The sequence below is a fragment of the Halichoerus grypus genome, chromosome 10 (genome assembly GCF_964656455.1).
Source record: "Halichoerus grypus chromosome 10, mHalGry1.hap1.1, whole genome shotgun sequence".
Lineage (NCBI taxonomy): Eukaryota > Metazoa > Chordata > Mammalia > Carnivora > Phocidae > Halichoerus > Halichoerus grypus.
Genome location: NC_135721.1, coordinates 71264557 through 71289629, shown reverse-complemented (window position 1 = coordinate 71289629; position 25073 = coordinate 71264557). Strand labels below are relative to the sequence as shown.

The window sequence follows — 25073 nt, the reverse complement described above, 5'->3', positions numbered from 1 at the left end:
AACTGCTTGAGGGAACAGAAGTATGGCCCAATCACAGATAAGATTCCAGAAGTTCCCCACGTCAGGGGAATCCTGCCAAGAGTGCCTGGAGAGGTACTCTCCTTAGGTTAAGGAGGTCTCACAAGGGAAGATCCTGCTGGACATACTTGCAAATCAGGGAGCCTTTGTTTGATTGCTATAGGCAATAAGGCGTCGAAAGGTTTTCAATTTCTCCTGGGGAAGATGCACTCAAAGTACACAGGGTATTTTCCTCAGGGGCTCTTGGTAGCTTTCCCACAAAAACCCGGCTGCTAGTAGCACTTTACCTGATCTTTGTAAACCAGCTTGCTGGGGCTTGGCCGCGGTTTGTCTCTAAATGAGTAAGTGGCCATTTGCTTCTTAAGTAAGTCCAGGAAGTCAGGAGGCGCATATAGGGGAAGGTCATTTAGTACCGGATCGTTTCTTTGCACAAGAGGTGGTTTTTTCCTTCCTTCGTTTTTAAAATTGTAGGTTGGTATCACTGGATTTAATAAGGATTCTTCAATGAAAGTTTTCAAGTGGTAAGTGCCAGGGATAGGAGTGTTCTGTGGAAAATTGACATCATTTTTCAGATCAGTGTGCAAACTGGTAACATCTCCTAAAGCATCATTCTTAGAAGGGTCACTCTTAAGGAGCATTTCTTTCTGTTTTAAGGTTTAATAAAATTTTATCAAATATAGTAAACACTCCTGACAGAACAATATTTCGAGAGAATCATAATTATTTCCTTTCTGAGACAATTGCTGAATTATAGCAAATGGGTTGCGGCCATAGTTGGAAGTTTTGACTTTTTAAAAGGTAACTTCAGAGATACTAAAACTTGAGATGCAGTTGAACCTATAAATGTCAGGTCTCTCTTGAGACCACTCAGGACAGTTCTTGACTAAAAAAAAGTTAGCCTACTTCTGCTGGGTAGATACTACACATTTCTCTCTAGCCCTCAAATGAGCAGCTAAAAAACACAAACATGAGGCTGAGGATGAACTGGCAGAGCATGTGGTCTCATCAGCCCAATAGGAGGTTTGGTTCTTTCATATCACAACCACAGTGTGCCTGAATGGCCAGACCTGAAAGTTTAGTCACTGCTGCTTTTGTGGCCGAATTTCCACTGAGCACCCGGCTTGGTTCCACCATTAAAATTCCACTTCAAGAAGGCTTTGGCCCATGGGCCACTCTATTATTGAAGGGTGTGGACAGAAAATATTTCTACAATATAGAAATGATGTCTCTTGAACGGGGATCTTCTGGGTTTTTTTTCTTTCATTATTACCACCTTGCTTTCCTACACTGACCATGTTAACAGAACTTATCACAAGCTCTATGCCATCTAAGATACAAACTGAAACCCAAACTCCTTTTATAGAATGGAGGCATTTTCTTCTGTAATCTCACCGAGATCTTAAGCTATATTGACCTTATCTAGATATCCTGTAAAGCACCTAGATTCCTAGACTTGTTTTAGTTTATACTGCATCTAAAATTTAATGATACTAAAATTATAAACAGGAAATGAGGTCCACTGTTTTCTTACAATTGTTAGTGACTTAAAAGGTAAGGCTGATTAAAATATCAACAGAAATATGAATCACTTGAATAGAAAGAATAAAAACACACATACTGTTAATGCTATTCTCCACCATCCTTCTCTTTCAACAGATGATGTCTTTCGGGTTGGTTTCTATTAACAAACATAAAATGTGCTTATTCATTTGAGAGGTGATCCCTGGAAGTTAAATATATTTTATAAAACATTTGCTTGAAGAGATCAATACCTGTATCAAATTGGTCAGCCTGAATTAAAATAAAAGCTACATAATGATAAATTTTGTCTGACGTATTTCCCTAAATTGCTATTTTACGACTTGAAGTTCTTCTAAATTCCCATCTAAATTCCCTTTGGAAAAATGAGAGTAATAAACATCCTCATTTCACAAGAGATGTCATAAGGAAAATTAGATGTCACAAAATTTGGTGTTCCTAGGAAGGACAGAGTGTATTATAGTAATTGTATTATAATACAATCCAAAATTGTATTATAATAGATTTATGGTTCAGGTGCTGTGCTGGGAGTTCAAGGTAGAAGTGTATAGTCATCAGATTAATGTGATATTGGGATACCAATTCCCAGTGATATGGCAAATGTTGAAAACTGCCCTTTCCTGTTTTTATATATACTATTATGTATCATACAAATATGATACAGCTAGTTCTCTCAGCCTGTCCAGCCAGCTGTTACACTAAAGAGGCAGAACGATAGAGGACCCAGACAGACTTGGGCTTGAACTCCAGCTCTGCCACTTACTAACTAGGAGCACTACTAAGTTACTTAACCCTTATGAGTCTCAACTCCCTCTTAGGAGTATAAAAGTAAGGCATAACAAGGCTGGCATGAGAATAAGCCATTATACATTTAAAGACTTGTACCCACAACCAGGGCTCAATAAATGGTAGCTTTTATTTTTAACCCCTCACCTGCCAAGTTAAAAAGCAGATGATTTTGGTATTCCTTAGTTTCCAAGGACGCTCTTGGTTTCCACAGTAAGTACCCTATACCCATTTATTATTATCCCACATTTGTTTCAGCCTCACCACCGAAAGAACACGGTTGTTTAGTTTTTTCCTTTTGTGCTACTTTGACTAGGTGAAGTCATTAAAACATTGAATTGTACTTCCATTTATAATGCTTTTGTTACTACTACAAAATATAGGTTATTTCAAGCAACAGTGCATTAGAGATAATAAACTAATCAGTAAAACTGATATAATTCAAAAAAAAAACTGATATAATTCATTCTTCCTTTTTAGCAACTTATATCCACTCTACTTATGAGCAGAGCTTTAGTTTTACTATGAAATGTGCATTTCTCTAAAAAAAAAAACACGGTTTCATACACATTGCTAAGTCTGAATTTCTTCCTATACGTTCCCTTTATTAGATTTATGTTGAATCTTCTGTGTTGCACATTTATAGTCACAGAAATCAAACTTTGTCAGGCAGGTCAAGGCAAGTCTCCCACCTCTACCTAGGACCAGGAAAATCAAGCGGGAAGAAGGGAGAAGTAAACACCGTACTTCTAAAGGAAGGTGATTGGCAGCCGCTGTTTTGTTTTGCCCAAGGCGGCGATCTAAACTCCACCCACCTATCACTTCAAATTCATTTTAGGGGTGAATCACTTTACAAAAGAGAGACTAAACATCCTTCGCCCAAATATATTTAAAAACTAAACGAAGGTAGTTTAAGATATTTTATAAATACTAAAATAAGAGGCAGGGGCAAAAACATGTGCGTTCGACTAAGGAAAAACCCATCCTCTCGGCAAAGGGGGGAATCAAAGCAGTTGCCCCGCGCAGATGGTAGTACGGAAGAAGGAAAGAAAATACAGAAAATAAAGGACGAATGGAAGGATGAGGGAGAGCAAGGGAAGAGGAAATAAAACCAAGTAGACTCAGATAAAGATCAGGACGACTGGACTGCAGGGTAGGTAGGAGGGCAGGGAGAGGTGCGAAGAGCAAAACAAGGGGCGCAAAGGCCCAGCGTTAGAGAAAAGTGGGAGTTCGGCCAGGGGAGCCCGGGGCAGGGGATGGCAGTGGGTAGTGGGAGCCGGGGGAGGGTGTCTGTACCGAGGAGGTGACTACCAAACTGCCAGGTCCCAGGTCTTCCCTTAGGGAATTGGAGGTGATGGCGATGACTGGTTGGTCCATTGCAGCCTCCTCGCTCCCTCAGCCTGGGATGGCGTCTGGTTGCCAGGAGGCGCCTGGGGCCCGCGGGCTGCCGAGCGTGCGCAGGGGACCCGCCAGCTTGGTGTCCAGTGGTGCGGGAAGGGAGGAGGGCGCGCCGAGGCCCCGCGCCACGCCTCGCGCACGGGAAATCGTCAGGCGCCATCACGCACACTTGCGGTGAGAAGTCTAGGGCTCTGGAGGCGCGGCGGAGCCCTGGGTGGGTAGCTGCCGCAAGGGAGGCTCCTCAAAGACGGTTTGTGGGAGGCAGAGCGCACCCTAATCCCCACCGGCCTTTTCCAAGTTACCCCCACCCTACTCCCCCAAGCGGGTACAGTATGCTTGTAGGCATACTTCGCTTTAGCGCCAAAAATCAGCCTTAGCGCCCACTTTCTAAGGTGGTTTCTAAGCTCCTCTGGAGGGAAATTTTGGGGTGTCTCTTCTGCCTGATTTTAGGAGCGAGCACTAGACACAGTGGGCTTCCCTAGCTAAAATGCTAAAATGCTATTCCCTTCTTCGACAGCCTGGCAAACCTCAAGAGTCAACTCCTCTGAGAAGTCCTCCTTGGCCTAATATCTTGTAGCCCTAAGGACCCTGTGCCTATCTTTATGGGAGGATTCACTTTGACAAATCATTTCTCCCTTAATTTTTAAACACGTCCCAAACACAGGTTTTCGTCTTAATTCTGAGTCTTCTGAACACGGGAGTGATTAAAATATTTGAATGACTGACCAGTTTAGACAATGGACTAGCACAGTGCTTTTCAAAAATTAATGTACATACAAAACATTTGGAGATCTTATGAAAATACAGATTCGGATTCTGAGGCAGGGCCTAAGATTCTGTAGGTGATTTTTTGAGTAGTGAGAGACTAGAAGACTCCATTTCATTTCTCTTAATGGGATTCTAAATTTAACATAGCCTTAAAAAAAAAAAATACGAGGGGGAAAAAAAAAAACCCAAACAGACACCAAGTTTGAAATCACAACTGAAATTATAAGGCCAAGAGGCTAATAACCAGAGTTTTCACAAACGTAAGAGATTCAATCAAGTCCATCACTGTTCCTCATTTCACTTTCTTATTTTGGCTGAGCCTGTAAAAGTGGCTCAGCCGACTAGGGACTGGTACCCTAGAGACTAAAGGAATATGAAAGGTACAGAGAAGTCTAGAAACCCATACAAGATGTGAAATAGAAAGAACATCTAGATGAGAAAATAGTTTAAGTATCTCAAAAATAGAAACAGCACAGGTCAATGACTTCAAGGACTTTACCAATAAGACAGACAAAGCATGTAGGATAAACAAAATGTCCTCTTAAGAAAACAGTCTTGTACAGTATCACTGAGAAAAATTTAAGATTTATTTTCAGGTTATCATTAACAGCAGTTTTAAAAGGGGGGGTTAGGCATTTCTCTCTGGGACTACACTAAGTAGAGGCCAACAGTGCCTCTCTACGCATCAGATCTTTAATAAAAATCTGTAAAATACATCCTAAAATATGGATTTTTAACTGCAGTAGTGATGATTTTGGTTAGAATTATCTGAGAGCAAACATGCTACAGACAGTACTGAGGTAAGAATTATCAATTACCACAATCCTGCTAAAACAAAACAGGCAATATGGTTAAGATGTGAAGATAGGACTAGTCCTGAGTTCCAGTAAGACTGTTGTAGTAAGTAGAATTGAGGTAAGAATCCAGCTCAGTATGTGCCCAATATGACCAGTTAAATTATATAAAACTGCTCTATACACTTCAGGGGTGCCTGTGTGTGGTGCAGTCGGTTAAACATCTGACTCTTGGTTTCAGCTCAGGTTGTGATCTCATGATCCCATGCTCAGCAAGGACTCTGCTTGAGTTTCTCTCTCCAGCTCCTTCTGCCCCTCCTCCCCAAACCGCCCCACTCTCTCAAAAATAAATCTTAAAAAAAAAAAAGAAAAAAAAACCCTGCTGTATCCTTCGATTTCCTATAAAATCAAAATAATGCCAACTTTGTGACTTTTGTGAATATAAAAATCAGCAATTAATGTGAGATACAAAAGCACCCCAAAATAGTGTGCTCCCTTTCACCGTAACTTAAACTTGAAAATGTAGGAATCGGAAGAACTACCGAAGTGGTAAAGATAACTTTGACTAAATTCCCTTATATTACAGAGTCATAATTGGCTTAACAGCGTAGTAACATCAACTGAACACTTATTGCAAATGCCAAGGACTATGCTAAGTGCTTTAACCTTCACTGTTGTAAAAGCCAAGTTGGTAAATCATACCCATTTTGCGGGTAACATAACTGAAGCTTAAGATAATATTGACCTCTTTAAGTTTATCCACAGCAGTGATCTGAGCACTGTTGAAATAAAACTCCAAAGCCCATGTTTAATACACTGCAGACTATTGTGCCTCAGTAGCCAGACACATTTATCTTCTCCCACCAAGTATCTTGCTGGCCTTCCTTTTGACTAACAGTTACATGTAATGAAGTTCTTCCTATTTAATTGACTGCCTGCCTAATATGTAATAATATAATACCCCATTAGGATTATCAATGCCTATAACTTCCCTTTAAAACCTATTTCTCTTGTTCTTCAATAACCAGTTTTTTATTTTCTGGTAGAATAACAATGGTATTAAAAATAGTCCAAGATGGGCAGTAACCTGCCAAATGGATTGCTCCCTGGGAAGATAAACCTTGTGGCTACAATAATCAGGTAACAATTATACTTAATGTTTAATCTTGGCTCTCGTTTGCTATGGAATCTTTCATTAAGTATTTAAAAGGTAGCTACAAAACAAAAAAACCAGATAAGCACTTTCTGAGTAGCTTAAAATTATAGAGAAAGCAATGGTTTAGAAGCAAGCAAAAACTAAAACAAGGTTTAGTTACTGCCAATCCACTCCTAAAGATACCTTTTTTTTATAAAGCATGTCCTGGACACGCAGAACAACTGAAAATTCTCCCTTGCTTTATGAAAAAGGAAAAAGCACTATGAATAAAACATTAGCAAACAGAAGTAAGAACATAATGACACCCCCCCCCCCCTTTTGATTGTTTGTAACAGAAATATTTCTAAAAATCATTGCCTGGCTAAAATTAATATGGACAAATGGATATGCCAAAGTTGAAAAATATGTAAAAAAGACTGGAAACAATAAACACCTACATTATGTCAGCTCCCATGCTAGGTACACTTATAAAAGGTTTTTTAATCTTCCACTTAAACTTTTTGAAGGAAGTATCATCATTTAAAAACTAAACACAATCTAGGTAGTAAAACAACAATACCAACAAAAACTTATCTAAATTACACCAAGTAAAAACCACCCCCATATTTGATTCTCAGAATTGTTTGACCTCAAGTTAATTAAAGGACTCAGATTCAGAGCAACAGTTGGGTAAATTGTAATTTTTTTATTGGAAAACAAATATACAACTTGGAATGGATTTGAGGCAAATTGTGCCATAAGCAGATTTTCTTTAAGTGGCTAAACAAAGTTTAAAAAGCAAGTAACAATAAAAGAAAAGGTTTCTGGTACAGGACCAGCAGTACAAAAAAATAGTGTACGAGTACCTGGATAATACACCCGTTTTGCAATAGTGCAACTTTTAAGTACATATTGTTGACTGTCCAATAGTCCACGCAGAGTTACAACTCCACACTTCAACAACAACATGCTGACAGTTCCTAAAGAAAACTACTTAAAAAAAAAGGCATAACCCAGATGTTCCCTCATTTGACCAACTCCATCTAAGTTTAGATGTGCAGAAGGGCTTAGATATATCCAGAGTAAGCCACATGCAACATGTTACTTGATCAATTTTCTAAAATAAGGTTTCAGGACAATGACAGTAAGATAAGGGAAGAAAACATGGAGGAATGAAGTCCTAATTACTATACATGCATATTTTTTGACAGCAGGGGGAACCTTTTACAGATAAGTTACAAACAAAGAAAAGGCAAATAAACAATTTTGTACAAGAAATTTAACACATTCTGTACAATGTCTTCACTTTGCTGTCATCATTTGTACAAACTCTGAAAAAGAAGAAGTACACAAAAAGTTGCGTCAATGGCAAAGACTGGCAAAACCAATCACATTACTCAATCTCTCAGCAGTCTCCAATTCCCCTTTCTTTCCTCAAAAATTTACAGTACAAAGGAATGCTAGTTTAGGCTAGAGTTGTCAAGCTTTGTCAAGGCTGGAACTTCATAAACCAAAATTATTTAGGATTATTAATCAATAAACCAAATTAATGCTTTAGACAAGCTATTTAAGCATTTTTGCTCTTTAGTATAACATGATAATTTTGAATTGAAGCATAAGTAAACAGTTTCAGACTAAAGCTAATTAGAGGGATAATACATCCAATGAAGGAAGGAAAATCACCTTTCATTTGAGGATCCTGAAATAAGTTTAAAGCTTTTCAAATTGTTCCACAATCATTATAAAAAGATTGTTTTAGCACAGTCTCAAGCACAGTGCTTCTCAAACTTTAATGTGCATATGAAATTGTCCAGCAATTTTGTTAAAATGAAGAGATTCTACGTATATGGTAGGACCCGACAGTAAACAGTTTTAAAAAGTTCTCAGGTGATTGTGATTTTTGCCTAGTCTGTAGAAAATACTCTGAATAGGAAAAGGTTTGTAAATATAAAAACTGTTTTAGCATCTTCATTTGGCGCGGGGAGGGGAGTGGGGGGGGGAGGAGTCACTAATTTTGACCTATGAGATATACAACAAATACCTGTAACTTAAAATCAAAGCACAGAATGAGGTAGTGAAAGATTTACCTTCATAGTTTACTTGACCATCACCATCAATATCTGCTTCCCTGATCATTTCATCAACCTCTTCATCTGTTAACTTCTCTCCCAGGTTTGTCATCACATGGCGAAGCTCTGCTGCACTAATATAGCCATTGCCATCCTAGAAAAAAATTTAGTAAGATATCTAAGTAAAATTAGAGACTCATAGTTGGAATGAAAGTTTAGTAAGTTTACACTAAACTTCACATTAGGGAGAAAAATATACTTTAGAAATACATACCAACCAAAAACAATCTATAGCTGACCAATAAATTGTCACGGAGAACAAAGCAGGATATCATACATTAAAATCACTGTTTCTGGGGCGCCTCGGTGGCTCAGTTAAGCGTCTGCCTTCGGCTCAGGTCATGATCCCAGGGTTCTGGGATGGGCCCCAGGTCTGGCTCCCTGCTCAGTGGGGAGTCTGCTTCTCTCACTGCCCCTCCCCCCTGCTCATGCGCTCGCGCTCTCTCTCAAATAATATCTTAAAGAAATAAAATAAAATCTGTTTCTTAGTTCTAAAGTCAGTGATGCCTCCTTTGCCAAGATTCATCCTCAAAATTTAACAAATCCAATCCGTGAACACCTACCTTATCAAACACACGGAATGCTTCTCTAATTTCTTCTTCACTGTCTGTGTCTTTCATTTTTCTTGCCATCATTGTCAGAAATTCCGGAAAGTCAATTGTGCCATTACCTGAAATAGTTTAGTTGAAATAGTACTAAAGAATTTAAATGTCCCCCTTCAATTCCCCCTCCCCAGAGCCCCAATTTAAAAAAACTTACCATCAGCATCTACTTCATTAATCATGTCCTGTAACTCTGCTTCTGTGGGATTTTGCCCAAGAGACCTCATTACAGTTCCCAATTCCTTTGTTGTTATAGTTCCATCACCATCCTTGTCAAATAGTGAAAAGGCTTCTTTGAATTCTGTTTTAAAGAGAGACCACAATCCAAACATACAGGTTAACAATAAAAAGTAACCTCCTAAATGACATGTATTAACTCTTAAAGCAAAGGTATATATGGAGCTAACACCTGAAATCAGCTTTTGATTCCTCAAGAATTAGGTGGGAAAATCTTGTGATATTTCAAACATCTTTAGCTAATCATACCAATATATACTCATATTGACCTATCAGCAAGTTCTTTCACCTAAAATCTTACAAAAAACTCCAATATCTAGACCAGATAAAAATCAAAATTACTCTGGGTTGAAGGAGGCAAAGAATCAAAGCCCCAAATGAGTGGCTTCTCTATTTTCTATTAAAGCTCAGAATATAAAAATAAGACTGCCGGTACCCAACATGTGTTTCTATAACAACTATACGCATTATATTCAGAGTAATCCTCGAAAGTTAAAATTAAGTCTCTTAAAACCTACTAATTTAAGGGGCACCTGGGTGGCTCAGTCGGTTACAGGTCTGCCTTCAGCTCAGGTCATAATAACAGAGTCCTGGGATTGAGCCCCATGTTGGGCTCCCTACTCAACAGGGAGTCTGCTTCTCCCTCTCCCTCTGCTCGAGCTCTCTCTCTTGTTCACTCTCTTGCAAATAAATAAAATCTTAAAAAAAAAAAAACCTACTAATTTAAGAACAACAACAACAAACCCTCTAAACTTCAGAACAATATGCAATAGGCCAGTTTCCTTTTCTGAGATATAAGGAACTATCACCAAAAATCTATAATGATATTAACAATGGGATGATCAAGATATGAATGGCCAGTTTTAGCTAAGTATTGTATCACTAACAACAAAGATAATTTAGACCTTTCTTTAGAATATTATTACCTAAACATCTTAAAAATCATCTTGTGAAATTATGTTCCTTTTAACTTTACAAGGAAAGCTGTTGAAGCAACAGTCTAGAATACCTGGCTTCCCCATTTATTTCATAAACTAAAGCAGAGATTGAATTTGGTAGTGCAAGGTCATATAAATGAACTAATAACAAAAAGGCAATATTTTCTGGTAGGGTACTTTTTAAATGCTATCAGACCCTCTTCGCAAGCAAATCCAAAAGCAGTTCCAAAGTTCACAGGGCTAAGTTCCCTCAACATATCTATGCATTTGAAAATACATACCTGACATGTTTAATAGTTTGCTTCCTCTTATATAGTCCAAGGCTATTTATTCCCCCCTGCCTTTCTATCCTTGCTCCAATTTATACATCCCAGTTTCAATCCATCGTAATCTCTTCTCTGGACTCAACTACTCTTCCACTGATTTCGCCATTAACATACATCATGTCTCTTAGCTTAAAACGAAATTCAAACCTTCTGTTTTCTCTTATTTGCCTGCCCTTATCTCTCCCCAAATCTTGGGAAGCACCATTACTCGTATCCCTTTCTTCTACCAATCCACTATTAAAATTCCAGCTCCAACTCATCAGTTGAAAATGCCAAATTTACCAATAACGACCTAGTTGCCCAATCAAACAAGTGTGTTTAAGTACGTGAGGCCATATAGCATAGAAACTAAAAGCAGTCTTTGGAACTCAACTGCTTGGGTTAAATAATCCCAGCTCTGCTACTTACTAGTAATGTAACCTAGGCAAGTTAAGTTACTAAACCTTTTCCACCTCAGCTTCCTCATTTTTGTTAACTGGAATAACTATCTACCTAAGTTTATGAACTTCATTAATTAGTAAGCATAAAGCACTTAGAACCATATCTGGCAAGTAGTTAAGTGTCAAGAAAAAGATGATCTCGTTTTCCTGCAGCATCCAAAACTACACTGAGAAACTCTAAACTTCCCTTGGGTTTCACAACAGTACCTCAGTTTACCTACCTTACACTGCCAAAGGCTCTTACTCCTATTTATCTCTCACACGTAAATGTGACCAATTTTCTTATCCCCTTTCCTCTTTCTGACCATCTCATCTGTGCCTACTCATAATGAAGGCTTCTTTAGTCTACTCATCTCTCTCAACATAATGCAGTAGTTCCCCACCCTTATCCACAGTTTCGCTTTCTGCCATTTCAGTTACCCATAGTCAACTGCAGTCCGGAAGCAGAGGATCCTTCTGGCATACCATCAGGTCAATAGCAGCCTAACACTACATCACAATGCCTACATCATTCACCTCACTTCATCTCATCACATAGGCATTTTACCATCTCACATCATCACAAAAAGGGTGAGTACAGTATATGATGAGAGACCACACTCATATAACTTACATTACAGTATATTGTTACAATTATGATGTTATTGTTGTTCATCTCCTACTGCACTTAATTCATAAATTAAGCTGTATCATACGTTATGTGTGTATAGGAAAAACCAGAGTTTGGTACTGTCAGTGGTTTCCGGCATCCACTGGAGTCTTAGAATGTATCCTTCCCACCACAGATGGGAGGGGCTACTGTACCTTTATTTCTGACTTCCTACAGGACATGTCCCCTGGGCTGACCCCAAGCAAGACTTACGAAAATCAATTCTATATTCCCCAGCAACCCTAGGAATGCAAGCAAAAGACACTTTAACTCTTTCCTTGTGAAATCTGTCAACAAGTCCTTTTGAATTCTCCCATTTCAATATTGCCTGATTCTTTTTTCATCTCTACAAGCAGTATCTTGTTTCATGGCCCCGTCATCTTTTGCCTAGACTATTACAATAGCCTTCTAACTGGGTTCTTTATTTAAAATTACCCACACAACTACCCGGGTCGTATTACCTTTTTAGATTACCACATTACTTTCTTCTGTTTAAAATCCATTAACTACTTATCTTTTAGACCAGGTTATCACTGACTAGTTGGCAGTTTACTACATTCAGTATTAACATAGTTCCGTTCCATTTAAAATTGTTTTCAGAGAACTCCCCTGGTATCACAAGCTTAGTAGCAAACTGATTGATTTTATGAAATTAGCCTACAGTAGACTAACTAGATTGACTCAATGACAAAAACAGATAAATAAATCCCACAAACAGAATGTGATGAAGACATTTCCATTTTACTCAGGGTTTTTTGGTTTTTTTTTAACAGGATGTAGAAATACTGTCTAAAAATGCATAAACTATTAGGGTTTGAACACATGGCATTTATCACCTAATAACTTAGGCTACAAGAAAATTAAAGCTCTTAGAAACATGATTTTGTTTACATTACATTTGCTGCTATAATACTTAGCTACAGATATTAACACTATCATTACGTGCAAAGGTTTCCAATGTGTAACTAACTATAATCATTTTACTGTATGACTTAATTATTAAGATGTATAGTAAGTTTATATGTGTGTGTTCTTAATTTCAAGGAGTTTTAAAATATATTAACTTTTTTTAAAAACAGGCTCCACATCCAGCATGGGGCCCCACGCAGGGCTTGAACTCAACCCTGAGAGATCAAGACCTGAGCTGAAATCAAGAGTCGGATGCTTAACCCACTGAGCTACCCAGGTGCCCCTAAAGTACATTAATTTTAAAATGCTTGCTGGAGGGGCACCTGGGTGGCTCAGTCATTAAGCGTCTGCCCAGGGTCCTGGGATCGAGCCCTGCATTGGGCTCCCTGCTTGGCGGGAAGCCTGCTTCTCCCTCTCCCTCTCCTACTCCCCCTGCTTGTGTTCCTTCTCTCGCTGTGTCTCTGTCAAATACATAAAATCTTAAAAATAAAATAAAATAAAATGCTTGCTGGAGTAAGTGAAAAACAGTAAATAAGACCTTATCTATGCTATAACTACCAGTTTATGGATACAAGATAGGAATAAATGGCAAGATTTATTCCCAATTTTTATTTGTATTTTTACACTAGAGCCAGAAATAGCTGTAAAACTCCTTGAAATAAAAATAAACTCAAAAGTACCATTTAAATTCACCTGCCCTTACAGCTCACTACCTTACTTTATAACTAGTATAATCTTTATGTATAGAAGCATGCCATTCTAAACTGTAATTCCCAGGAATGACTTGAATCAAATGCCTATTTACCAACTTCCATTTATTTAGAAAATTCTGAATTTAATTATCTCTTAAAGGGCTTATATTAGACTTTTGTTGGCACTATGTAAACTGAGTACGCTTACTATCTTTCATCAAATTAAGTTTTACCCCTACACTGACCTTTAAAAAAGAAAAATTCTTGTAGGATTTTCCTATTAGTCCCTGAAGTGTCAAATGCCAACAACTAATGACATCATGGCAGAATCATCAACAAAATTAACTAGTTAGTGATGTCACAATGAACACTTTTGGATTGCTCTAAGACTAGGTAATGTAAACAATTCTAGTAACTTCATCTAAACATGCTTTTTCTAGATCAAGTTATTTGCTGTTAGAAGACTTTCTAAACAAATCTGAAGTAGTAATGATTATCATATAAAGTTAAAATAGCTTACAAAGAACCTTAGTATATTCAATGTTGATTTACGTACGGAGTTTGTAAACATTTTTTTGGTAAAGACTCTAAGATGTTACTGATTACCACCAATTACAATTTATCAGGATAAAGAAAATAATTTGTTTCCACTTCAAAGGTGGACATTGAAACATAATCAAATTTAGAAGGAAGGGATTTTGGAAGGAGGCAGAATTCTTCTTAGGATAGGGTAGGTAGTATTCTGGAACATTTTTTGTTGTCACACACCTCTGAAAAGAAGTGTATCCATTCTTGAGTCCTTACTATGTGGGAGTCACAGAGGATACAAGAGGCAACAAAAAGGTCCCCAATTTCACAGGGTTTTACTTTAGCAGTATAAAAGCTTTGACTCCTTTCAGGTTCACTAAAACCTGGGGTATGAGGACTGGTTTTAAAAGCCTAAGAAAACGCAGGATAGGGAGAGAATCTAGAATAGATTTTCTCCCATCCCCACTGGAAATTTAATTATATGATGAAAGCCAACAAAAAGACCAAATTTATCTTAAAGTAAATGTTCCAGTGAACTACTACTACTAGTATTCTTTATGAAAATGCTATCAGTCTTTGAAGATTGATCCTCTTGTATTTAAAAGACACACACTGTTTAATAGTTGTATGCGTGTTTGGGATCAGTATATGTGATAGATACCTTAAATAATACATTTTCTACCTTAAAGTGAAAATGCTGTGCTGTGTACAGCAGGGACAACTACCTGACTGGGAATACCAAGAAATTAAAGGTAGAGATGAAGGCCAAATGTATTAGAGAAGTTAAGAGTTTAAGGCTGGATATATGAATTAGCCTGTCACTTCCTAAGGATACATTATTTAAAAAACAAAACTGTTTTAGAATAATTTACATTTCATGGATACATTTAAAATAGTATAAATGAACAAAGAAACTAGTTCCAAAGCTCTGCTTGATTACTTCAACACTCAATACATGCAATTTATCAATCCTAGAAAGCAAATCCCAGATTTAAGTCAAATTCGCACAGTAAATAAAAATAAAACCTGCTTACATTTGGTCCTTCATGTTAATAGCTTCCTACTTTATATAGTCCTATCAAGTAGTATTTGTGATGAATATCTGAGATTAGTGATTTCTGGGTCCCCCAAATCTGTTTATGTGGAGAGGGGGGCTTACTTTAAATGGGCTATATATAGCTGAGTTCCAACTGGGCTTCTCAGTTTTCTCTAGCATTAAAAAAAAAAAAGAGCTTTAGTGCTTTTGAACACTTCAAACTTCTTGCCTGCCAGGAAAACTATGGTAGTTAAAAGTGCTTGATGCTTGTGTTAATAAAAGCCTAAAGAGAGTAAAGGAAGAGTTTGAAAAGCATTTCAACACTACAATGAACTAAAAAAGAAAAAAAATCCTTTAGCAGGTTTCCCCAACATTTTTTTTTTTTTTAAGATTTTATTTATTTGACAGAGAGAGACACAGCGAGAGAGGGAACACAAGCAGGGGGAGTGTGAGAGGGAGAAGCAGGCTTCCCGCTGAGCAGGGAGCCCGATGCGGGGCTCGATCCCAGAACTCTGGGATCATGACCTGAGCCAAAGGCAGACGCTTACACGACTGAGCCACCCAGGCGCCCCAGGTTTCCCCAACATTTTGAAGTTAACCAGCCACCTCAAAGTGTCAGAATAAAATCAAAAGTACCAATGTTTAATGTTATAGCATAAAGACAACATGACATCAAGTTTTACATAACAATTTCACATATTTCCATGACATACCAAAGGAGACAAGATTTAAAAAGCTCATTTCAATAGCTGTTATTACTGTTCCTCAAGACAAAATTCAACTTACTACACATTTAGAAAATAGAATGGTAACTTTTGGATCTAAGTTTTTCTCTAGACATAATGGTTATTCCTGACTGATTCTACATGCAATTCTAAGGTTAAAATATTAGCTACTTTAAACTGGGGTAAATTCAATGTTCCTTTCTGATTCAACATTTCAAGTTACCTATTTTTACTACCTGGCTCTATTTCTTGTGAAGAGTAATTTGGAGTTGCAGTGTTAAAAACTGCCCAGAATTCATGTTTTAAAGATAATCTTCAAGAAAAACAAAGACCACCACCACCAAGTTCCAAAGTACACCGCCACATAGCCTAAAAACTTGCCTTTCATTACAGTTACCCCATACATCTCTCACAGGCAAGCGTACCTTCTCATTTGCCAAGCAGGTTCAATTACTGTATTATATTAAAGCGTCTGTTACTATCTACTACATAGATCAAAGTCAATTCTTTCATAAAGGTATCTTAGTTTGAGGTTGGCTCTTCAATTTATAATAAAATCCAGTGGGTACCATTTAGCAAAGTATTTCTTACCTGCAATCTGCTCTTCAGTCAGTTGGTCAGCCTATAAAGAGATCACAGAGATAGGTAAGTGACTTCAGAGTATGTAGATCAGCAGTTAAGTTAAAGAACCAAGTTTAAAAACTTTAAGGGTTCACCTTGTACCATAAACTACATTTAGTAAAACACTCCTTAGTATGAGCAACAAACATAGATAGAAAATGAATACGTTTTAAGGTAGAAAATGCATATTAAGTAGATAGCTTTATCTTCAAAACTAAGCAGTCTTGACCAAGATTAATACCTAAACCCCAAGTATTATTTCAGAATACATATGAAAGTCTCAATTTCACAAATTGAAAAAAAAAGCAATTTGGCATACTAAAAAATTTAAAGGAAGTTGTTATTCTTCTAAAGCAAAGAGAGAATCCAACAAAAACACTGTTAACTTTCTCAAAGTTAAGATACCTAAACTTAAGCTCACCTCTTCTGATAAATAAAAATGTCCAAGGACTACATTCAAAATTACCTCTATAAATGGTTAAACACATCATTTGGACATGAAAATGATTTTCCAAACCTAAAACAAACAAACAAAAAACCTCAAAACACTAAGCAAAAATCCCATCTATTATAAAGATAAAAATCCAAGCTGTACCGGTTGGGGCAACATGAAAGCTACCAGTTTTTACTACTTCTCCTCACCTGCCAGGCAAATGCAAAGAATCCAGGATTCTCAACATTTGAACTACATTATTTACTAAATGTTAAGTCAAGCCATTCATTTTCTCTTCACTTTTGAAATCCCAATGTGAGCCTAAGGTTTTTGATGTTTTTAGCATACAAAGAGTCACTATTTTTGCTTTAAAAAAAAAAAAAAGGCCAGGCATTTGCTAAAGGCCCTTTATAGATATTGTTTTTATTCAATCTTCACACTAACCTTCCCTACCTTACACATAGGGAAAGAGGTTCAGGTTAAATTTCAGGGAGGAGTACAAAATTAGTAACTAGTAAAGTCAGAATTAAACACAAAGGTGTTAGATGTATTCACTGCCTATAAGTTTTAAATGCAGAGTACCATAATATACAATAAACATATCTGCAAAATACCAAGGCTCCTTTTTCTTTATGTGGGCTTCATCTTTGGACATTTCACCATTTACCAGTACATAAACCCATGAAGCAACTGCTTATGTGGTACTACCACTAATCAGACCCAGCCTTCTAATATTCCTACCTATATGGAATCAAGCATTCTGTGATTAATCCATTTATCAGTATGAAAGAATAAACACTGCCTGGTTTCATTCTTTTTAAAGAACACCTTAATGAAAAATAATAGCATAATATTTCTCTAGTGAACAGCATGAGAAAATTTGGGGAGGAACCCAGAAAGCATAAGTTTCTTTCCCTGCTCAACAATTTTGATTTGACCTCGATGCAAACTCAACTTGTTTCTATTTTAGAAAAGAAAAAAAGCAAAAGGCCTGGTAACTTAAAATTGAAGAGGCAATAATTAAGTTCAAATGCAGGAGTTAAAAAAAAAAAAAAGGATCAACTTTTATCCTTCCAAATCCCAATCCTCCATCTGATATAAAATCAGTCATCCCCTGTTTTCCCTAAGGAGTAAGATTCAAAACCCAGTAAATCCACTGACTCCATATTACTTTGTTAGAGGCTATAAAGAATTTACTTCTACTCTGATTCCATTTTGCAGGACTTCTATCATTTCTGAAAAAAGGGCAAGATGGCAGAGTAGGGAAAAAAACCATAGTGTTTTGAATCAATGCTGGACATACTAGTATCCTAGCTCTGCCACTTAAAGAGCCATGTTACCTTGGACATGTTACTCAACCGCTCATAGTCAATTTCATCCGTACAAAATTAATACCTACCTTACAAGGTTATTGCACAGAGTGAGAAGCTATGTAAAGGGCCAACCCAAAGAGTTCAGTGATAATTATTTTATATATATTAACTAATCAAAGAATCTGTAATGTTAAATATGAACCTGACTAGTTCAACTTCCACACAGCAAACATGCATGGCATCATCACCTCTTGCTTCAGAGACTAGCAGGGCCCACATTAAAGCCCTCATAGAGACTGTTATTATATGCAGGCATTTTGAAGTTTATTTTTTTCCTGGTATACTTTGTCTTTTATCCTAGTCATCTGTATACCAGATCAATTCTTAAGAAATACTTAAGTGGACCAAAATATACATATGTACATGTGTGCTTTTCTTGTCATATAATATGGAGATGCCTATTTTAAATTTACCCTTTCTACGAAGTTATTAAGTTTAAAATGTATTACTGGTACATGGAAATTTATTTAATTCACCCTTCCCATTCATTTACAACTAAGCGTTGTATAACATTGTCTAGTGTCTTTCCTAGATATCAGAATATAAAATTAAACATCATGAATAAGTATTTATTAGCCATCTTAAAAAAACAAACAAACAGCAAACCTACCATTGTTCCATGTTATCTTTGATTTAAGCTGAGAAAATATAAACTGCAAGCACGAGGTGCAGCCCAGGGACAGATGTGGCAGGTGAAAATCAGTTTAGGACTAAAGACTTAGTTAAGCTGAATGTATGGAAGGCACAGTATTGTGAAAGCCGAAGGAATGATTGCTATGCCCAGGAAAGGAAACAGTGTTGTTCTCTCAACAGGGAGGTAGGGGTGGATTTTGGGAAAGTGCATTTATATTAAAGCTAAGAAGGAAGGAAGGAAGAAAAGGATGCTAGCTATAAAACAAAACTTTAAAATTATCCAATTTTGCTTGGAAAGTCCAAATATAATGGCCCCACACTATCTCGTCCAGCTCTCCAACTCTAGGCAGACACAGTCTTAGAAAAATTCACAAAGGAGGGGTGCCTGGGTAGCCCAGTCAGTTAAGTGATGACTCTTGATTTCAGCTCAGGTCACGATCTCAGGGTTGTGATCAAGCCCCGCCTCCCCGCTGGGCATGGAGACTGCTTAAGATTCTCTCTCCCTTTGCCCCTCCCCCACCTCCCCCAAAATAAAAAAATTCCAAAAGAGCTTCAAGGAATGAACTATCAAACAGAATGCTAAGTTACTCACATAGCCTTAAAAATGCTCCTCGATTTTGTTGCAATGTTTCAAGAAACTTAAAGTTTTTCTATTTACTACTAATCCAGAGTTCAGGGTTTTAAAATAAACTTTACCAGCAACATTCAGATTAAGGCCTACTAAAAACAAAAACACACCATTCCTTAGCACTCTAATTTGTAAGCCTTTTCCAACTACATGTAAATAAATTTGGTTCTTATTTCTGTCTATGGAGAGTGCCATTTTCTTAGAACTAGAAGAATTATCCTTTTGGGAAAACTCAAGCTCATTAACATGTGTGTTTATCTCAGTAAAGAATAATCCACTAGAGAGATGACTGTTCTTACTCCTTTATTTCTACAACAATTGATAGAATTCCTCCTCCTGTTCATCACTCCAGAGAAAGCTTCCGGGCATTAGTATACTCCCAGATTCCACACCAGACCTACTGAACTAGAATCTGCATTTTGAAGATTTGTAAACACTGAGAAACATTAATCTAGACTAATGTGTGACCTGAAAAGTGAATGCATTATGTACCTATCAAACATTTCCTAAACGGCATTCAAAGTATATATGGATACTCCTGGAGTTTATCTAGCGAATGGCAGTTTAAAAATAATCCAAAATTCTTATCTGAATAAATGTATGAATCCACAGGTTTAAAATGGAACACAAACTTCTAGCTTTCATTCATTCCTCTTTATTCCAAGTTCTATTTAGATATTACAAAGCATTAAGTAAAATTTTTTTCACAATTTCAGAAGTCAGGTATTTGTTTTACCTATATTAAAAGCCGTCTTTAAATTATTTCAGAATTAACAGTTACCTTAATTCTACAGAACAGCACTTACTATATAGCATCTTAGACCAAAAGAGAAACCATTATAATGGACAAATTACTTCATAGAAATAAGGACTTTCACTAAAGGCCTACTTTGATCATTGTACCTAAATCTAGAACTTTCTATATATTTTTAATAGGGCCATAGCGAAGTTCCTCAGTGTAACACACACTGATCTACTTGCAATTTGATACAATAATGATTATTCAGACAAGCACAAAACTTCCTACCTCTTCATATCTCCTATCACCTGGGCCCCAAGTCTTCTTAAAGCAATCCCTGGCTCTTTCAATGCACGCATAAACACTACATGTAAACCCAAGAGCTATGTGAGCAATCTTATTCCCCTTCCACACAAACTCTTATTCTTTAAACCTGATAGAGTCCTAATTTTAAATCTCCAGGTCTTATAATTATGAAGTTACCTTAGGACAACTTCCATGTTAATTTTACATAACAATGACTGTCAAATTGAACAAACTAACCGAAAACCCCCAAAGCAACAATGATGTAAACAGTAACTACAAAAGCTTATCATCACTGGCACAGGACCATGTAAGTGTAGATACAAACTGTATGCATCACTAAGAAAATCTATCCAAGTTCCTGACTCAAGTATCAGACTGATTAGGTAAAAATTGTACCATTCATTTAAATTTTTAAAAATTTACTGCGCAATTCAGAACCTTGATTACATGCATATAATGTACACCTTGTTTCATCTAAAAGTAAAAAATTCAACTAGTATGTGCAAATTCAGAATAAAATAATTTAAAATATCAAAATAGAACGAGTGCATCAAACTTAAATGAACACTAGTTTTATCCAAGGTGAATTCCTCTCCCCACACCCATACAGGCTGGAGGTTTCAGTTGGCAAGGATTCCCAACTCCTGTTTAAGATGTCACCTAGCCTTCTGGACACACCCATCGCTGTAACCACTTGGCAGACGAAAACACAAAGTAGGTATTGCAAATTACCGCCCTCATTAGATTTTTTTTTTTTAAACAGGAAAAAACAGGGGTTCCGGTCTCAAGTGACAGGAAAATGCTTTTTAAAATTCCCTGCTCCCTCTGTCCCCGGTATACTTTTCTATCACTACAGTACTTGACAGCCATTACTATATAAAAGAATTGAACTGCACGTTACCATGGTCTGGCATTTTCCGTACGGAAATACGACTCATTTTCAAGGGAGTTGGAGCAGGGGCAATGCTGTGATGATGGTTCTTTAACATTAGGAGTGCACGTGAGTACTTAAGAATAGGATATAGACACTGGCCCTTTTCAAATGTTACGGCAGGATAAAAGCGACTTTCACAACAGAACGTCAGTCACCCCAAAGCTTGCTTTCGGTAGGTGACTAGAAAAAGCCTTTCAGACCCAAGCTGGAGCTGACGACTTTCTCAAACAAGATGCGCACTCTGAGGGTGCGCCAAACTTCCAATGACAAAGCCACTTAATTTTTTTTTTTTAATGTCCAGCCTGGGTGGTGGAAGAAGGCCCCAGGACCCCAAATGCAGTGGAAAGATCAGGATCCACCGAGCGAGCTTCCTTCTCGCCACCGGAGGGGGATGGGAAACTACCGAAGTCGCCCTCCCCCACCCATTCCCAACCAGCCAGCCCCGCAGCTTCGCGGGCCGCCGAGACCTCCGCAGCCCTGCAGGTGCCAGCGCAGCAGCTGGGCGCGAGCCCAGCCGAGCGGGCGGCGGCCCCGGCCCCGCCGCCCTGCCCCCCCCCCCCCGGCCGCTCCCCGCCCAGCGCCGGCTCGGCCCACACAGCGCGCCGCGCCTGCTCGCGCGCCCCCCGCCCCCCCCCCAGCCGGCACGCGGGGGATGCGGGCTAACGGCGGCGCTGGCGCTCGCCCCGGGCCTCGCGCTCCCTCCCGCCCCCTCGGCGCATGGCGGCCACAAGCGGACAAAGGCGCTTCCTGGCGCCAGCACTAACCGTCCGTTGGGCTTTTGAATCTGGCCCCGGGACTGACCTTTCGAGATGCCCGACCCGAGGCTTTTGCCCTCCCGCTCTCCCCCGCCCTTCCACTCTCTCGTCTCCACCATGTGCTGGGCTGCCCCCCACCCCGGATCCATCAACCTCACCCAGCCAAACCCCTGAGGAGCTTCAGCGCCTCATAGGCAATGCTCCCGGCCCCCGAAACACTGGGGGACTCCTCCCTGAGGAGAATGACGATGGGGGAGCACCTGCGACGCAACTGCCCCGGTGCCCCCAGTCTCTTTCGCACCATCCCTCTGGCGAAGACCACTCCTAAAGGATGTGGGGGAGCAGCGTTCCCTTTCTTTAACAAATTTGCTTCAGCCTCGTCCCCCCTCAGGCCAAGCGCCGGCAGCTTAGCGACGCACTCACCATGCTGCAAGCGCTACCGGTCTCCAAGAAGCGACCACACAACCACTCAGCTCGCTTGCCCCACTCGGACTAATTCTCCCCCTCCGCCCCCAGCGCCTCATAAACACCTCCCTCCGCCAGATCCCTCCGCCGCATGCCAGATAACGGAACATCGCAAACGAGTCCCGGCTAACCCCCTCCTCTCTAACTCTTCTCGGGACTCCTTTATCCACTGTTATTTAGCCGACGGGGCAAGAGATAAAGGAAAGTAGGCGAACGAATGACGTAAGTGGGTTTCACTCCCCAGCGAGCCCGTTTAAAGGCCAGGGGAGTCGCGCCTGAGAGGCGCTACTTTGCGGCGCGGAGGAGAATCACTGTGGCGACTCGTGCCCGATGATCGTTGAACCGGCCTCTGATTGGCTGGTTCGTACCTGCAATGCGTCACTCGGGCTCGCAGCCGCCGCCGGGACGCGGTGCGGCTTCTGCCGTTGCTGCTCTGGCCGCGCTGTCCTGGCAACTGCGCCAGGCGGCAGAGTCTCTTCTCTTGTGCTTGGTTGGAGAATCTGCCTCCTCCACCCATCCTTCCCTCCCACACTCATACACTTTCCCGCCCCTTGTGCGGGGGTAGGCGAAAACACCTTAGGCAGATAAAGACTGACGCCGAAAGACCCCGCGCTCAGCCTCTCGGCCTTTTTCCATTTTACTCCCTCACAAAACCAATAAAAATCTAGGTAAGGATAAATGCAGTTGCTTAGCTGAGAGACGAATCCGAAAGGGCCTTCCGTTTATACTTGCCATTCTCGTTTCTTACCAGGGGTACTTTCCCAGAAAAGTCACTCAGAAACCACGGTATCCGAAATTCAGTGGGATTAGTCACCCCCAACAGCCTTTTGATATTGTGGAATAACAGGGTCCTGGTTTGGAGTCAGACCTGGGTTGGTTGGTGCACTTTCTTAGATGTGTGATCTTGGATGAGTCATTTCATCTTTAGCCTCATTTATAAAATGGAATAATAATACTTCTGTGAAAAAGTTATTGTAAGGATTAGGATAATATAAAGATTAGAGTTAATGTAAAATGTTAAAGTATCTGGCACAAGGTAAGCACCCAACAAGTGGTCGCTGTAATATACCTTCCCCTCAGGACAAATTTCCCCTTTTGGATCTCTAACCTCTCAGATTTAAGTGGACATTTTAAAAAACATGTTTAAGAGTTGGCTCCTTGGAACTGGAACCCTTGTGCACTGTTGGCGGGAATGTAAAATGGTACGGCCACTGTGGAAAACAGTATAGCAGTTCCTTTAAAAATTAAAAGAGAATTACCATATGATCCAATAATTCCACTTCTAGGTATGTACCCAGAAGAACTGAAAGCAAGATCTTGATAATGGTATGCCCATATTCAAGGCAGCATTATTCGCTGTAGCTGAAACTTGGAAGCAACCCAAATGTCCATCAGTAAATAAATGGATGAGCAAAATGTGGCATATAAGTACGTCAGAATATTATTCAGCCTCAAAAAGGAAATACTACAACATGCTGCAACATGGATGAACCTTGAGGACATCATGTGGTAAGTGAAATAAGCTAGTCACAAAAAGATACTGTATGATTCCATTTATATGAGGTACTTAGAGTAGTCAAAATCAGAGACAGATAGTAGTTTACCAGGGGCTTACCAGTAAGTTGTTAGATAGTGGTTACCAGGGTCTGGGACAGGGGGAATGGGGAGTTACTGTTTAGTGGGTATGGAGTTTCAGAGCTACAAATGAAAAGAGTTATGAGATGATGATGTTTGCACAACATTATGAATGTATTTAATACCACTGAACTGTACACTTAAAAATGATTAAGATGGTCAATTTTATGTGTATTTTATCACACACACACATTTTTTTTAACTAGCTCATTGGTCCCACCCCAGAAAAGCAAGGGTAGGCATATTTAATAAGCAGATTGTGAACACCTGTGTGAATTTGATTTGACTACAATGTAATTGTTACCCATAGAGGGGGTTTACAAGGCGCGGAGGTTCCCAAAAGGATTTCTAAAGAAGATAACTCCTAAACTGAGTCTGATATGATAAATGGCCTAGGCAACAAGCAACGGGCAAAGAGGAAGACAGAAGCAAGTTCTAGATGAAAGAAAGAACAGAGCAGAGGCCCAGAGACATGCGATTGCATGTCATGACAGAGGAGCTGCCAGCAATTAGGCATTACTGGACCCAGCCAAACACAGGAGAGAGTTGCTGGGAAGTTAGAAAGGAACTAGGGTTATATGCTCAAACTGCAGATCCTCAAGAAGGTTGTTGGTAGAGCTGTTGTCCAGAAAGAATCATCTTAGGCCACAATAAGCCTAAATTTCCCAGTAAAAAGCATAGGCATGTGGACCCTTGAAACCTAAGTGAGCAGCATTTTTAGCAGGCCAAGGTGAAATCTTGCCTACTGAGAAGGTTGCCCAGCAAGACCAAGATGTTCTGTAACTGCTATCTGCACATACTTGGAAAGCTCCCGTGGAATTTAACCTCTTTTAGCCTATTTAGACATTTCTTCATACCATCGAAAGTATTTCCTAGGCCAGGGATGGATCCTCTTTCTTTCA

General features: G+C 39.2%; 2 protein-coding genes across 2 annotated transcripts in view; both read right to left on the bottom strand.

Moving 5' to 3' along the window:
- Positions 1-3720, bottom strand: part of STPG4 (sperm-tail PG-rich repeat containing 4) — a 36442-nt gene extending 32722 nt beyond the window's left edge. The window contains exons 1-3 of the mRNA XM_036121654.2: positions 3640-3720; positions 1637-1696; positions 306-563 (exon numbers count right to left, since the gene is read on the bottom strand). Of these exons, the coding sequence (XP_035977547.2) occupies positions 306-563; positions 1637-1696; positions 3640-3720 (399 nt within the window). The remainder of the gene's footprint in view (positions 1-305; positions 564-1636; positions 1697-3639) is intronic.
- A 3404-nt stretch (positions 3721-7124) lies between these two features.
- Positions 7125-22619, bottom strand: CALM2 (calmodulin 2). Its single transcript, XM_036121653.2, has 6 exons — positions 22495-22619; positions 16241-16271; positions 9327-9470; positions 9131-9237; positions 8526-8661; positions 7125-7769 (listed from the first exon to the last, which is right to left on the bottom strand). The coding sequence occupies exons 1-6, from the start codon at positions 22495-22497 to the stop codon at positions 7741-7743; spliced, it is 450 nt and encodes a 149-aa protein (XP_035977546.1). The 5' UTR covers positions 22498-22619; the 3' UTR covers positions 7125-7740.
- Positions 22620-25073: the final 2454 nt, after the last annotated feature.

Coding starts and splice junctions, on each gene's coding strand:
- CALM2 (XM_036121653.2), bottom strand. Junction 9,471..16,240: donor GACTGAAGAGCAGATTGCAG/GTAAGAAATACT, acceptor TCTTTAAAACAG/AATTCAAAGAAGCCTTTTCA. Junction 7,770..8,525: donor TGGTCAAGTAAACTATGAAG/GTAAATCTTTCA, acceptor CTTCTTTTTCAG/AGTTTGTACAAATGATGACA.